This window comes from Amphiprion ocellaris, chromosome 23 (genome assembly GCF_022539595.1).
Source record: "Amphiprion ocellaris isolate individual 3 ecotype Okinawa chromosome 23, ASM2253959v1, whole genome shotgun sequence".
NCBI classification, from domain to species: Eukaryota; Metazoa; Chordata; class Actinopteri; family Pomacentridae; genus Amphiprion; species Amphiprion ocellaris.
The window spans coordinates 25,078,475-25,093,740 of record NC_072788.1 but is presented as its reverse complement, the minus strand read 5'-3'; the positions used below and the strand labels follow the sequence as shown (position 1 = coordinate 25,093,740).

Genomic DNA, 15,266 nt, shown 5'->3' with positions numbered 1-15,266 from the left:
AAATAAAAAAGTTTGTAGTATTTCTGCCTTTATAATTTTAAGAGATTAATAAATATTTTTAGGTGTTTTTCATATTTACTGGAGCAGAAATAAGCAGAATTAATATTTTAAAATAAAATATTTACGTTCATTAATAGGACGATGAAACCTCAGAATAGTTCACTTTTTAAAGTTCAAAAACGCTAATAAAGTCAGGGAGTTAAATATCCACCAACAATAATTATTTAAAATCGAAAAATGACGTGAAAAAATAAGAGATTTAATGAAAATATGCACAAACAACAACATCACGAGTAAAAAAAACAAAAGTCCAGGACGACATTCAGAATAAAAACCGTTTAAAAAAAGATTAAAAACCTTCAAACTCAAATAAAAGGTGTTTTTTTAATAATCATGGGTCGGTTTATTAGTAACACTTTAAAACATCACACCACGTCTCCGGATATCAGTCCGCCCCTGAAAGTAGTCCCCAGAACCTTCAGCTGACTGTTAGGAGCCAGCGATGCTTTTCAAAATAAAACGACTGCCTCGTTTGTCTGGTTTGTTCTTGTTTTTGTTTATTGTTTTTTACTCAAAGTTCCAGAAAAGTTTGAGCAGAACCAACGAGGAGGAACTTTCTAGAGTCTCATGGAAAGTTTCAGTTTCACCTTCTGGACGTCAGTACTTCCTGTTTCCTGCTTTTTGTTTTAGACTGAAAGTCAAACACGTCGTCTTCAAAAACCGTCTCAGCAGAAAAACTGATTCTGTTTCTCTTTAGAGTTGAAAATTTTAAACTATTTTAGTCATTTTGTGTCTTGATGGTTGTCTTGGTTCCATTTTATGTCTCTTTGTTGCCATTTTGTCTATTTGTCATCATATTTTGTCACTTCTGTGTCTCATATTGTTAATTTTCTGTCTCTTTATGGATGTTTTTGTTCCATTTTGTCCATTTAGTGTCACATTTGAGACATTTTATATGTGTTTCTCGTCTTTTTGGGACATTTTGTGTGTGATTTCAGTCAGTTTGCATCTTTATTTTGCCGTTTAGTCTCTTTATGGTCACTTTTATTTCTTGTATTCTTAGTTTTTTGTCTCTGTGGATGTTTTTGATCCATTTTGTGTGCCTTTGTTTCCATTCCGTCTGTTTTTGGTTACTAATCTAACCAATTTTAGCTGTTTTGTGTCTTGTTTTGTTAATTTTGTGTCTTTATGGTTGTTTTTGTTGCATTTTGTGTCTACTTTTGGTCTTTTTGTGTCTCTTTGTGGCCATTTTGTCGATTTGTGGTTATTTTATGTCAGTTTTGCGTCCCATATTGTTAATTTTGGGTCTCTTTATGGTTGTTTTTGTTCTTGTTCCATTTTGGTCATTTAGTGTCACATTTAACACATTCCGTGTGTCTTTGTCGTCTTTTTCGGGACATTTTTGTGTGTGATTTCAGTCAATTTGCATCTTTAAGTTGTCATTGTGTCTCTTTATGGTTGTTTTTGTTCCATCTTCTGTTCAGTTTTGGTCATTTTGTGTGTCTTTGTTGTCATTCTGTCCATTTGTGGTGGGTTTTGTCACTTTTGTGTCCCATACTGTTAATTTTGTGTCTCTGTGGTTGTTTTTGTTTCATTTCTGTCATTTTTCTGTCTTTGTTTGTATTTTGTCTGGTTTTGGTTATTAATCAATTTTACTCATTTTCTGTCTCATATTCAAAATTTTGTGCCACTTTGTGGTTGTTTTTGTTCCATCTTGTGTCCAGTTTTGGTCTTTTTTTTGTCTATTTGTGGTGATTTTATGTCAGGTTTGTGTCCCATATTGTTAATAGTGTGTGTCTTTGCTGTGTGTCAACTTGCGTCTTTAAGTTGCCATGTTGTCTCTTTATGTCTCATATTGTTAATTCTGTCTCTTCGTGGATGTTTTTGATCCATTTGTCATTTTATGTGTCTTAGTTTACATTTTGTCTCTTTTTCGTTGTAAATTTAACCAACTTTACTCGTTTTACATCTCGTACTGTTAATTTTGTCTCTTTATGGATGTTTTTCTTCCATTTTGGTCACTCTGTAACATTTAACACATTTTGCATGTCTTTGTCGTCTTTTCACATCTCTTTGTGGTTGTTTTTGTTATATTTCATTCATTTTCAGTCAGTTTTCATCTTTAAGTTGCCATTTTGTCTCTTTGTGGTGATTTTGTTGACACTTTGCTCCATCCAAACCGACGACTTCTTTGCCATTGGTTAGTCTGAAGTCAACTCCCAGTAGACGTTAAATAAATAGCTCAGAGCCTCCACTAGGTTGGACCAGTAGTAGTGTTCCAGAACTAGTGAATGAATCCTGAACGGCTGAATCAACGTGGAAACTTCCCCAACATTAGTCTCTGAGAGTGCTTTGGGAACTTCCGGTCGATTTTTCCTCGTCAGTTAAAAGTTTCAGTTTTCAAGCTGCTTCTCGTGTACAAACCGAAGAACATTTCAGAGTTTTGGTCAGTTAAACGAAGGTATGCCTCAGAGGATCCTGAGAAGTTCCACAGAACGAATAACTGATGGGAAATAATGGATAGTTACAACCAGACACCTCCTCCTCCGAATGTACAAACATAAATACGAGGCTGCTGTCTGGTTCTAGGGATCTACAACCACAAACCCTGAAACTCCACAAAGAGCCTGATCCTTAGAGTTACAACTAATTCATCAAGTTACTGCTGGAAATGTGGAGGAAACAGTCCTAAACACCTGGAAGCAGCAAACTAAAACTCTTAATGTCTTGCAGGAAAACACATTAACTCTTTCATGTTTTAGTTCAAAAAGAGAATGAGAACAATGACTTGTGATTTTCAAACTGCGTGTTTTGGCCTCTGTGATGTTTTTAAGCCAATACAGGAGGTCCTCGGTTTACGACATATGGCATTTCATCGTTACATTGGAATTGGTTAGGGGCGGGTCCTCGGTTTACGACATACGGCATTTTGTCGTTACGTGGGAACTGGTTATGGGTAGGTCTTCAGTTTACGACGTACTCGACCTACGCCTTTCGTCTGAACTGGTTACGTAGAACTAGCTGACGAGCGGAGCGGATGAATACGTCGTCACGCGGTGCGATAAGATGGCTTTGTTTCCATTTTCCGGTTGTACGCCACCTTGGATTGTGCTACATTCACTAACTTTTTGCCCTTCATTATGGCTCCCAGCGTAAGTCAGACCCTTCTGCTGGCATACACGCATTAAAGTTGTTGGTATTCATGACTTTACCGAAGAACTGATCAACATCGCCCATCCATCGTCTTCCTCTTATCCAGGGTCGGGTCACGAAGTCAGCAGACGACGCAGATCATTCCAGACATCTCTCCTCCCAGCAATGCTTTCCAGCTCTTCCTGGGGGATCCAGAGGCGTTCCCAGGCCAGATGAGATATATAATCCCTTCAGGAGGTTCTGGGTCTACCCCAAGGTCTCCTCCCAGGTGGACGTTTTCGGAAAACCTCCAAGGGAAGTCTCCCTGGAGGCATTCAATTCAGATGTCCAAACCACCTCAACTGGTTCCTTTAGAGGTGAAGGATCAGCAGCTCTACTCTGAGCTCCCTCTGGATGTCTGAGCTTCTCCCCCTATCTCTAAGGCTGAGCCCAGCCACCCTACAGAGGAAGCTCATTTCAGCTGCTTGTATCCGTGATCTTGTTCTTTCGGTCTCTACCCAGAGCTCATGACCATAGGTGAGGAGCTGGAACGTAGATGGACGGTAAATTGAGAGCTTCGCCTTGTGGCTCGGCTCCCTCTTCCCCTATGACAGTTCGGTACAACGCCTGCATTACTGCTGACGCTGCACCAATCCTCCTGTCCATCTCTCGCTCCATTTTCCCATCACTCATGAACAAGATCCCAAGATACTTGAACTCCTTCGCTTGGGAAGCAACTCCCTCCAATTCAGAGGGAACAATCCACCGGTTTCCGACAGAGAACCATGGCCTCAGACTTGGAGGTGCTGATCCGCATCCCCGTCGCTTCACCAATAGATATCGTGATGCACATAACGGCTTTGTTAACATTTTCGCCAGACTTATGACTTATGACAAAAATCAACTTAAGTCGATCCATAGGAACGGAACACCGACGTAAATTGAGGACCTCCTGTATTTGTTTCTGAAACGTGGAAAAAGTCTTAAAACCAGTCAACAAAACCGACTCAGTGCAGTTCAGACTTGCATTAAAATTGAAATGCTACGACTCTGATTCACTTTAAACACGATCCTTTATAAATATGTGGTTGTACATGATAGTTTAATATCCTCCTGCAACCCTTTGATCTGGTTTAAAAGCATAAGTCTAACGGTGCTAAGTCTTCTTTTCACATCCTCCACTTCCTTGTGTCAACAACAACAACGTTGTGTTTTACCTTTTTGATTAATAAAAACCGACAAACTTTCAGCGCCTTGTTCTGTCATCTAATATTACAAGATTTTTCCAGATGTTTTAGCTTCTTGCTGCGGTGTAGTTTCACCATCAGTTGGGGAATTATGACAAGTTGATGTCTGCGTGAACCTGAACCCAATCTAGTTGATTCTAGCTTGATTTAAGGTCATTAAGCGACACGGAGATCTTTGTCATGGTTCTCCTTTGCTAGCTAAACCCACACAATGCTCTCTTACTTGAAATGTGTATTCGGATCGGCAACAATAATATATTAAATAACTCGGATCAACGGTATAAAAACATGACTAGTATCAGTATATTTAGGCAGGTATCATATCAATGTGAGACGTTTGGCATCATGACAACATTGCTAGTTATCTAGTAGGCAAGGCAGGAGCCCTCCTGTCACACAGGAGTCATAAATTTAATGGTACTCTTAATAAATACAGCACTATCCATCAAAAATTGAGTATCTGGACCTTTGTTTGGTGCTTATTTAGCTTTTTGTAGCCATGGACACATAACAGATGGGACAAAATATTAGCTCAGTAGATTCCAGCTTAATTTAAGGTCATTAAGCGACAGGGAGGTCTCTGTCATGGTGCCCTTTCACTAGCTAAACCTCTTACTTGAAATGTGTATTCGGATCGGCAACAATAAAATATTAAATAACTCGGATCAACGGTATAAAAACGTGACTAGCATCGGTATATTTAGGCAGGTATCGTATCAAAGTCAGCACTGCTAGCTAGCTGTTAGCTCCCTACTGCACACCCTCTGGTTGTAAATTACCAGAAAAAGACAACAGCACTAATTTAGGCGTCACTTCCGGGGACCCGGCGGCCATTTTTACGGGTCATCCTAGTATGCCGCCCCATTGATGGGCGACATCTCCTGCACGCGGTGCTTCAGCAGGTGTCTCTTCACGCAGTGGTTCTGGCTGAAAGTTTTCCCGCAGACGGGGCACTGGTAGGGTTTCTCCCCAGTGTGGACCCTCATGTGCGTCGCCAGGTTGGACTTGAACGAGAAGCTCTTGTTGCACTTGCTGCAGGCGAACGGCCGGTCCTCACTGTGGTTCTTCATGTGGATCCGCAGGTTCTTGTCTGTGGAGAACTTCTTGCCGCAGACTTCGCAGACGCAGCGGCGCTCCCGGACCGCCGTGTGGCCCGAGTGCAGCACCATGTGGCCGGACAGTGTGTCCAAGCTGCGGAAGCGTTTCCCACACATGTTGCAGCCGTAGAGCTTCCCGCCGGTGTGCGTGGACCGGTGGTCTCGGAGTTTCAGCTTCGACAGGTAGGACTTGTGGCAGACATCGCACTTGTGCGGCTTGTCTTTGGTGTGGACCCACCTGTGGTTCATCAGCACTGACTTCTCGGTGAATGCCTTGTGGCAGATCTTGCACTTGTAGGGCGTGTTGCCTTTGTGCCGGGCGATGTGGCCCCTGAAGCCGGACACAGTGATGAAGGACTTCCCACAGATGTTGCAGCTGTGGGTCTTCTGGTGGGTCTGCAGGTGACTCCGGAGCTGCTCCGTGGACTCGGACTGATCTCCACAGACTCCACAGATTCGCTCACGTTCGTTGACGTGGCTCCAGGCGTGTTTGATCAACATGTTCATGGAGCCTCGCAGGATCCGACAGACCTTACAGGACAGCTGGGTGTCGCTGTGTTCGGCCAGCGGAGACGCCGTCTGCTTCGTCCTCCTCGCTTTGAGCTGCTGCTTCCCCGGTGTCCGGTCCGATTCTCCGTTCCTGATGCGCTCGTCACTCGTCCTCGGCCTCCAGTCGTCCTCGCCATCGGAGACGTCGTCGCTTTCAGACGGCATCAGGAACCAGAGGTTGGACGACTCCTCGCCGTCATCGCCGTCCTCCGGTTCCACGTGTTCAGGATGCGACGTGGAGCTGTTGGACAGAACGTTGGAGCCGAGTTCTCCCTGATGAACGGGGCTGACGAGGAACAGAGATTACAGTGTTAAAAAGACGTTTTACCTTTAAAGATATAATAAATCTAAAAAATTTCATCATTTTACAGCCAGTAGCTGAAAAAACTGAAAGAACTGTTGGATTTTCTACTTAAACTAATCAGGAAAAAGAACCAAATCTCAGCATAAAACTGTGTTGATGCACTAAACCACTTTTATTTCTATTCAACACATCCAAAAATGAAGCGTCTACACTGATTAGATTCTGTAAAAAACTAAAAATCCTTCATTCCTCAGTGCAGCTGAGACCAAAATATTCACAGAGTTTTAGGATGAACTGCAGGCAGTGCTTCCTCAGAGAGACTGAGAGGAAACTCAAAGCTACCGGATCAATAAAATACATCTGTCTACAGGTGGAACATCTTTCATGTTCTGGACACATGGAGACACTTCAACATCTATTTAACAACATCTATGAACATCTGGAAACCTGCTGCTGGTTTCAGGCTTCTATAAATGTCTCACCTCCTGTAGGTTTGTTCAGAAAAAGATGGAAGGTCTTCAGCAGCGTCGCTCTGCAGAGGAACCAGGTTGTTCTCACCGACATCCACGTCGTCTCGGGTCTGAAAGAGGTTGTAGACGAGTTTTTATCACTTTGGACAAAATCTAAGAAATTTTCAACAACTACTCATTTAATTGGACCAATTTTTCTTTTCTTTTGTGAAGTTTTTGAGGCATTTGTTAAATGCTCAGTTATCTGAAAACAAACAGTGCTGTGAACGTTCCTTACCTTCAGTCGGATGAAGAGGGCCGAGTTCCGGTTGGTCCGGTTCACCTGGTTTATCTCGTCCGGGGTCAGACTGTCCACCTCCAGAGGAAGCAGCCTCTTGGTTCTGTCTGTGGTGAAGACGTCGAAGTGTTCTCCATCAGCCAGCTGAGGGAAGGAGGACCTGAGCAGCTCCAGGAAGTCCTCCTCCTGGAGACCTCGAGGACACTGGAGCTTGTGGACCGGATACTTCTGGAACACTGAGAGGAACCAAAGGAACCAGAGGAATCCAACCAGTCAGGAATATGAAGGAGTCAACTCAAAACCTTTCTATAATGACCTTGATGTAGAGCCAAATGGACATAAATGACTCAAGATTGTCCAAAATAACATAAACTTGTCAAAAACTGTCTAAAATTACTCAGAAGTTGTTCCAAAAAAGTTTTAATCTGTCTGAACCTCCTAACCTTTGGTCATGGTTAGGGTTATTGACCAGTTATTGATCGGTTATTGATGGGTTAAACTCACCTCCGGGTGCCGTCATGTCGTTAGGGTCAGGGTTAGGGTTATTGATCAGTTATTGATCGGTTATTGATGGGTTAAACTCACCTTCCAGTGCCGTCATGTCGTCAGGGTCAGGGTTAGGGTTATTGGCCAGTTATCGATTGGTTATTGATGGGTTAAACTCACCTCCGGGTGCCGCCATGTCGTTAGGATCAGGGTTAGGGTTATTGATCAGTTATTGATGGGTTAAACTCACCTCTGGGTGTCGTCGTGGTCAGGGTTAGGGTTATTGATAAGCTATTGATCGGTTATTGATGGGTTAAACTCACCTCCAGGCCTCGTCATGTGGTCAGGGTTAGGGTTATTGATCAGTTATCGATCAGTTATTGATGGGTTAAACTCACCTCCGGGTGTCGTCATGTCATTCTCAGACTGGTCCAGGATTCGAATCCTCAGGTCGACATGAGAAGAAGACTCTTTGGTCCGAGGTCGGCCTCGTTTCCTCTTGACAGACTGAACTCTGAGAACACAAACACTCGGGTTAGAGGATCAAGCTGCCAATCGGCGATCAATAATCGATCGGCTGTGACTCACGGTTTGATCGCTGAGGCTTGATCAGGAGTCGATTGGTCTTCTACAGCTGCAGCTTCTTCAGTCTGGAGCACTGCTGAATGCTGAAACATCAGAAGGTGATTAAAATGACTAAAACATTCTCCAGAATGGTTCATATCCGTAGATATCTGAAGAACTTAGGTACCTTCAGGCGGATGTAGAGGACGGGGACCCCAGTGGACTTAGTGGTTCTGTAGATCTGCTCTGGAGTCAGAACATCCACGTTCAGAGGCTGGAGTCTCCTCAGGCCATCGGTGGTCAAGGTGTCGAAAGGTTCTCCATCAGCCAGCTGAGGGAAGGAGGACCGGAGAAGATCCAGGAAGTCCGACTCCTGAAGACCTCGAGCACACTGGAGCTCCTGGACTGGGAACTTCTGGAATGCTGAGAGGAACCAGAGGAATACAGAGAGAACCAAGAACCAACATCAGGTCATTTTACTGGAACTACTCAGTGAGACTTGTAACAATCATCAGAACCATCAGGACCAACAGGACCATTAGAACCATAAGAACCAACAGGACCATCAGGACCAACAGAACCATTAGAACCATAAGAACCAACAGGACCAACAGGACCATCAGAACCAACAGGATCATCAATACCATCAGGACCAACAGGACCATTAGAACCATTAGAACCAACAGAACCATCAGAACCATCAGTACCATCAAAACCATCAGGACCAACAGGACCATCAGAACCAACAGGACCAACAGGATCATCAAGACCATCAGGACCAACAGGACCATTAGAACCAACAGGACTATCAGGACCAACAGGACCATTAGAACCAACAGAAGCTCCTGGTTTAGCGGGTCTATGTGTCTCTGGGTGACCGGGTCAATAAAATCACTTGTTTTCAGGTAACTCTGACTTTAAAACTCCTTATTTAACTCTGTTCAGACCAATGTTTGGTCTCTGATGGAGACTAGAAGCTTCCTGACTCTTCACCTTCAACAGAAGAACACAACTGATGGACATAAAATGACCACAAAGCGATCACAAAAAGACATAAAACAACTAGCGAGAGACGAGAAATGACACCACAACAACCATAAAGAGACGCAAAATTATCACTAAAAGACTTAAAACAATTACAAAACAACACAAAACCACAAAAAAAGATGCAAAATAACCATGAAGAGACACAAAATAACCACAAAAAGACTCAAAACAAATCAGAAAGAATCAAAGCGACCAAAAACAACCACAGAACAAGGACGCGATTCTCCAAATCTAAGTCATTATTTAGAGTCTCCACTGACTAACAAACGGTTGAGCCAAAATAAATGAATAAATCTGCAGCTGGTCTCCACATCTCTTCACTACCTGATCAATAACTCCACCAATCGACAGAAAACTCACCGATGGGCGACATGACGCTGATCTGAGAGTCCTCCAGGATTCGGATCTTCAGGTCGATGTGGGAATCCGACTCCTGGTTCCAAGCTTTTCCACGCCGTTGCCTGTCAGATGGAACTCTGGGACACAGAAACAGCAAAGATGGAGATCAGGGCATGAAACTAATAATCAGCTGAAGGTCACCTGCTGTAGACATTCTGAAGGACAGAACAGGTGCAAAATGACTCAAACATATCCAACAAGGACTCATAAATGGTCCAAAATGACTTTAACATGTCCAAAAAGAACTCGTAAAATGTCCAAAATGACCCAAACATGTCAAAAAATGACTCATGAACGGTCCAAAACTACTCAAATATGTCCAAAAATGACTCATAAAAGGTCCAAAATGACCCAAACATGTAAAAAAAAATAAACTAAAAAAAACTCATAAATGGTCCAAAATGACTCAAACTTGTCCAAAAATGAATCATAAATGATCCAAAATTACTCAAGTATGTCCAAATATGACTCATAAATGGTCCAAAATGACTCAAACGTCGAAAAATGAGTCATAAAAGGTCCAAAATTACTCAAATATGCCCAAAATGACTCATGAATGATCCAAAATGACTCATAAATGGTCCAAATGACTCAAGTATGCCCAAAATGACTCATAAATGATCCAAAATGACCCAACCATGTCCAAAAATAACTTATAAATGATCCAAAATGACTCATAAATTGTCCAAAAATGACTCAAATATGTCCAAAAATGACCCACATATCCAAAAATGATTCAAGAATGTCCGAAATGGCTCATAAATGGTATGGTCCATAATGACTCAAATATGTCCAAAAATGACCAAAACATGTCCAAAACGACTCAAAAATGGTCTAAAATAACATACACTTCTCTAAAATGATCCGAACATGTCCAAAATGACTCATAAATTGTCCAAAATGATATAAACGTGACCTAAAATTACCAAAGAATTTTGAAATTAGTCCAAAAATGACCCAAATATGTCCACATCACAAGAAAATGTTCAAAATGACAAAAAATTCTCCAAATGACCCATAAATTGCCCAAAATTAGAAAAACATTAACAAAAATCACCAAAATATTTCATAATTTGTCCAAAATGACATAAACCTGTCCAAAATGATGCAGAATGTACAAATTGACTCAAACATTACCCAGAACAATTAATAATTTGACAAAACAATGACACAAACCCTGGCCAAGATGTCTCATATTGTTCAAACTGACTCTAAAACTATATAACATAATGAAGATGTGACCAAAATGACTAAAAAAATGTCCTAAAAGACATAAACCTGCTCAAAATAACCCATAATGTATAAACTGACTCAAACATGATCGAAAATGACTCACAATTTATCTAAAATTACAAAAACTTGCACAAAATTACATAAAATCATTTCCTTCCATCTAATCCGATCTTTTGCGTTCTGAATTGTGACTTTTGATGGTTCCATGTGTCTCCATGATGTCAGTCTGTCCATCATCTTCATTCTCTCTCTGCCTCATCCTCTCTTCCCATTAATTTTTCCAGTTGTGGCGATATTCCAAGGTCTTTTTCCTTATGATGTGTCCAAATAATGTTGCTTGTCATTTCCTAATTTTTTTCATTAGCATATGATTTGTGTTAAGTGTTTTTAAAACATCTTTCTTGGTTCATTGGCCGTATCAGATATACGTAGCATTTGTAAAACCACATCTCTGCAGCAGTGATTCTGTTTGACATTTTATTTTTTATGGTCCAAGATTCACATCAGAACTGGTAGGATGGAACAGCTGAGAGTCCTCATACAGATGTTAATGGATATTTTCTTATTTGTCAGTACATTTTTCATCTTTGTAAATGCTGTTCTTGCCATTGCTGCTCTACATCTGACGTCATCCATGAACCGAGATATTTGAAACGAAGAACCTGCTTCAGTGTTTCTTGGTCTAATTCTATGTTACAGGTTAGGATGATGTTTTTCTTTGGAATTACCATTACTTCTGTTTTCTTTTTGTTTAAAGACAGACCAAGTTTTTGTCTCTCTGTATTAATTATAGATACTATGGTTTGCAAGTTTTCTTCGCTGTTCGTTACCAGCAGTGTCATCTGCATAACGTGTGATATTTATGTTATAACCTCCAATGGATGCTCTCAGTAAACCTTGTATTTTCCTCATGATTTTTTCACTGTACAAGATGAACAGGTCAGGAGACACATCCCTGTCTGAGCCTTGTTTAATCGGTTGTTCTTCACCAATTGCGCTGTTTAATCTCAATGCTGCACTTTGCTGCCAATAGAGATTTTTAGCGTTTGTAAATCCTTTCCATCTATGTTTATGTCATTTATCATCTGGATTATTGCTTGATGTTTTACTGTGAAAGCTTTGGTGTAATTGATGAAACACATGTATATGTCTTGAAAAATAAAATAGCTCACAATGACAAAAAATGACAGAAACTTGTCCAAAATGTCTAAAATATTCTCCAAAATGACTCAAAATTTGCCCAAAATGACATAAAAGGTCTAAAATGTTGTTTGAAAGGATTCATAATTTGTCTAAAACTACAAAAACATGTTCAAACTGACATAAACTTGTCCAAAATATCTCAAATGTTTTCCAAAATAACTCAAAATACAGTGGACCCTCGTCTATCTAGAACCTCCCACGATAGACGAATATCCGCGAAGTAATGACCTTATATTTATATTATTATTTATATATATTTTAAGGCTTTATAAACCCTCAACTCACTGTCATTAACCTTCCCCACACTCTTATAAACACTTCCTATGCTCTTAAACACTTTCTACACTCTTAAACCTGTGTAATTTTAACAGCAATTCTACTTGGGTACTCACCATGAACGACGAAGATGATGAATTAGCTGAGCAGTACTGATGACGATGGGATGAAGGTAAGTCTCTTCAGGAATGGTGCGGTATCTTCGTCCTCGTCCGTAACTTCTGTTCTAAAGACGTAACTGGAGTCTTTTTCCGAATGAGGGACATAGTTATGAGGAGATGCTGTCGCTGCTTTTTTTCTGGGTTAGAAGGTTTTAATAAGGCAGCATGATGCCCTTGATTGTATTTGAGAACTGAAACGAACGAAGCATCTGGTGGTCCCATTCTTGAGTCACTCGCCGAAGTTCTTTGGCCGTTCTGACCTTGGTTACGAGGCGATTGAGGGTTGGGCCAACCTCCTCTTCTTCTTCACCCCTAGTTCCCCTTGTTCTTCTTCAACATCTCTGTCAGGTCTTCGTCCGTCAACGGTTATGAGTGGGCATCAATCCAGTCATTAAGGTCACCGCTGAAGTTCTATGGCCTTTCTGACCATGGTTGCGAGGCGATCAAGGGTTGGGCCAACCTCTTTTTCTTCTTCTTCAACCCCTAGTTCCTTTTCATCATCTCCATCAGGTCTTTGTGGGCCTCGATCAGGTCATCAACATCATCACTGAAGCCATCTCCTCCCAGTAGTTCTGCCAGCTTCACAGCCTGATCTACCGCAGAGTGACGGACTTCATCAGGAGAGGATCCCTTGTAATTGTGGACCACCAGCTGGCATTTAAAGTTTCACTCTTTATCTCCTTGAAGGTCTTCTAAATATTTAGGAGACACGATGCAATGGTGTAGTCATGCCAGTACGCCTTTAGCGAGACGCCTTCATCCGAGTCCAGAGCTTCAACGAGGTTTTGGAGGGCGTTTCGAGTATAGAGAGCCTTAAAAGCGTGAATAACGCCTTGATCCATGCATTGAATCAGTGATGTGGTGTTCGGCGGTAAGAACTCTACCTGGACGCCATTTTAAGATAGATCAACAGCGTGACCTCCAGGATTGTCCGTGACCAGAAGCACTTCGAGGCCTTTCTCTGCCAGATAAAGCTGGACCACCAGAATAAAGCATTGGTGGAACCAATCCAATGTGAGGAGTTTGGTGATCCAGGCCTTGGGGTTGTGTATCCAGGACACAGGCAATGCATTCTCATTCTTGTTTTGTGTTGCCTCATAACTAAACCCTGGCTTTATCCCACACATAATCAAAATTACTCCATCTTTTTCGACCTTAAATCCTGCTCCTTTGTCTTTGTCCGTCATTATAAAAGTGCGAGACGGCATTCGCTTCCAGAATAAGCCCATCTCATCCATATTAAAAACTTGTTCAGGCTGATAGCCCCCTTAATGGATGATGGTTTTGAATGTGTTCACGTACTCCTCGGCTCCGGATTTGTCCGCAGATGCAGCTTCTCAATGCAGAGAAACACTCAAGTCCAAAAATGACTCACAATTTACCTAAAATGACTTAAACCTTGGCCAAAAAGTCTCAAATATTTTCCAAAAATAACTCATCTGTCTAGAATTACAAAAGCATGTCCAGAATGACATAAACTTCTCCAAAACGCCTCCAATATTTTCCAAAATGTCGTCCTGCGGAACCTCCATTGGCTCCCCATTTCACACCGCATCCAGTACAAACTGCTTCTCCTCACCTCCAAGTCCATCCATAATCTAGCCCCCTCTTACCTTACCGATTTGCTCCTCCCCTACACCCCCCCCAGGAATCTCCGTTCCTCCCACACAAACCTCCTTTCCATCCCGCACAGGACCAGCCGGCGACATTGGGGGGACAGAGCCTTCGCCATTGCCGCCCCCACACTCTGGAACTCACTCCCCCATGCCCTCCGTGACTGCACCAACCTCACCACATTTAAATCCCTTTTAAAGACTCACCTTTTTAGATCTGCTTTCCTTAAGTGATTCTGTATTTTATCTTGAACTTGTTTACTATCTACTGATTTTAATTATCTGTTTTGTTCTATCTTATTGTATTTTATGTACATCGTCTTTGAGCTTTTGGAAAAGCGCTTTATAAATAAAATTTATTATTATTATTATTATTATTATTATTAAAATGACTTCGAATACAGTGGTCCCTCATCTATCCGGAACCCCCGCGACATACGAAAACAGGTAAAGCAGCAACCTTAAAATTATTCTATTATTTAGCCAAAATGACCCAGAATTTACAAAGTGACTCAAATATTTTCCAAAATTACCCAAAATTAGTCCATAAACTACTCATAATTTGCCTAAAATAACAAAAAAATGTTTTAAATGACAAAAACTTGGCTAAAATTATCCAGAACGTACAAACTGACTCAAACATGATCCAAAATAACTCACAGTTTGCCCAAAATTACAAAATCATCTCCAAAATAACATTAAAAAAATTACCCAAATATGTCCAAAATGACATAAACTTGTCCAGAATGACCAATAGCGTATAAACATCTCAGACGTTAGTTCTTGTTCTACTGGTTCTACGAGGTCACCTGCTGATCTGGCAGCTGGTCGTCGGCTTTGATGGATCTTCTTCAGCATCTTTACCCTGCAGAGGTTCCTCCTCTTTGGGCTGCAGTTCCTCGGCAGATGGACCTTCTCGACGCAGAAAAACATTCTTAAGTCCAAAACGTCTCTGGAACTTGTCAAACCAACCTTTGCTGGCATTGAACGGGGTTGGTCTGGTGGAAGAAGCCCTCGATGGTCCTGCTTCCTCATTTCCAATGTCAACGCTTCCAGCAAACATTCCATAGAGCTTCTTGGCCTTGGAGCGGATGGCGATGGAATCCAGCGAGATGTTCTCCTTCCTGCAGTCGCTGATCCACAGGGCCAAAGCAGACTCCATCCTCACCACGGCCTTGTTGCGGGACGTTACCACCCTCTTGGCGGTC

The 15,266-nt window shown here is 41.7% G+C and overlaps 1 protein-coding gene across 1 annotated transcript in view; it reads right to left on the bottom strand.

Annotated features, from left to right (window-relative positions):
* Nucleotides 1–238: 238 nt before the first annotated feature.
* The window catches only part of LOC111585546 (uncharacterized), a 30,288-nt gene continuing 15,260 nt past the window's right edge, over nucleotides 239–15,266 (bottom strand). The window contains exons 10-16 of the mRNA XM_055007661.1: nucleotides 9,534–9,649; nucleotides 8,314–8,549; nucleotides 8,151–8,230; nucleotides 7,961–8,076; nucleotides 7,077–7,312; nucleotides 6,812–6,909; nucleotides 239–6,311 (exon numbers count right to left, since the gene is read on the bottom strand). Of these exons, the coding sequence (XP_054863636.1) occupies nucleotides 5,228–6,311; nucleotides 6,812–6,909; nucleotides 7,077–7,312; nucleotides 7,961–8,076; nucleotides 8,151–8,230; nucleotides 8,314–8,549; nucleotides 9,534–9,649 (1,966 nt within the window). The 3' untranslated portion in view covers nucleotides 239–5,227. The remainder of the gene's footprint in view (nucleotides 6,312–6,811; nucleotides 6,910–7,076; nucleotides 7,313–7,960; nucleotides 8,077–8,150; nucleotides 8,231–8,313; nucleotides 8,550–9,533; nucleotides 9,650–15,266) is intronic.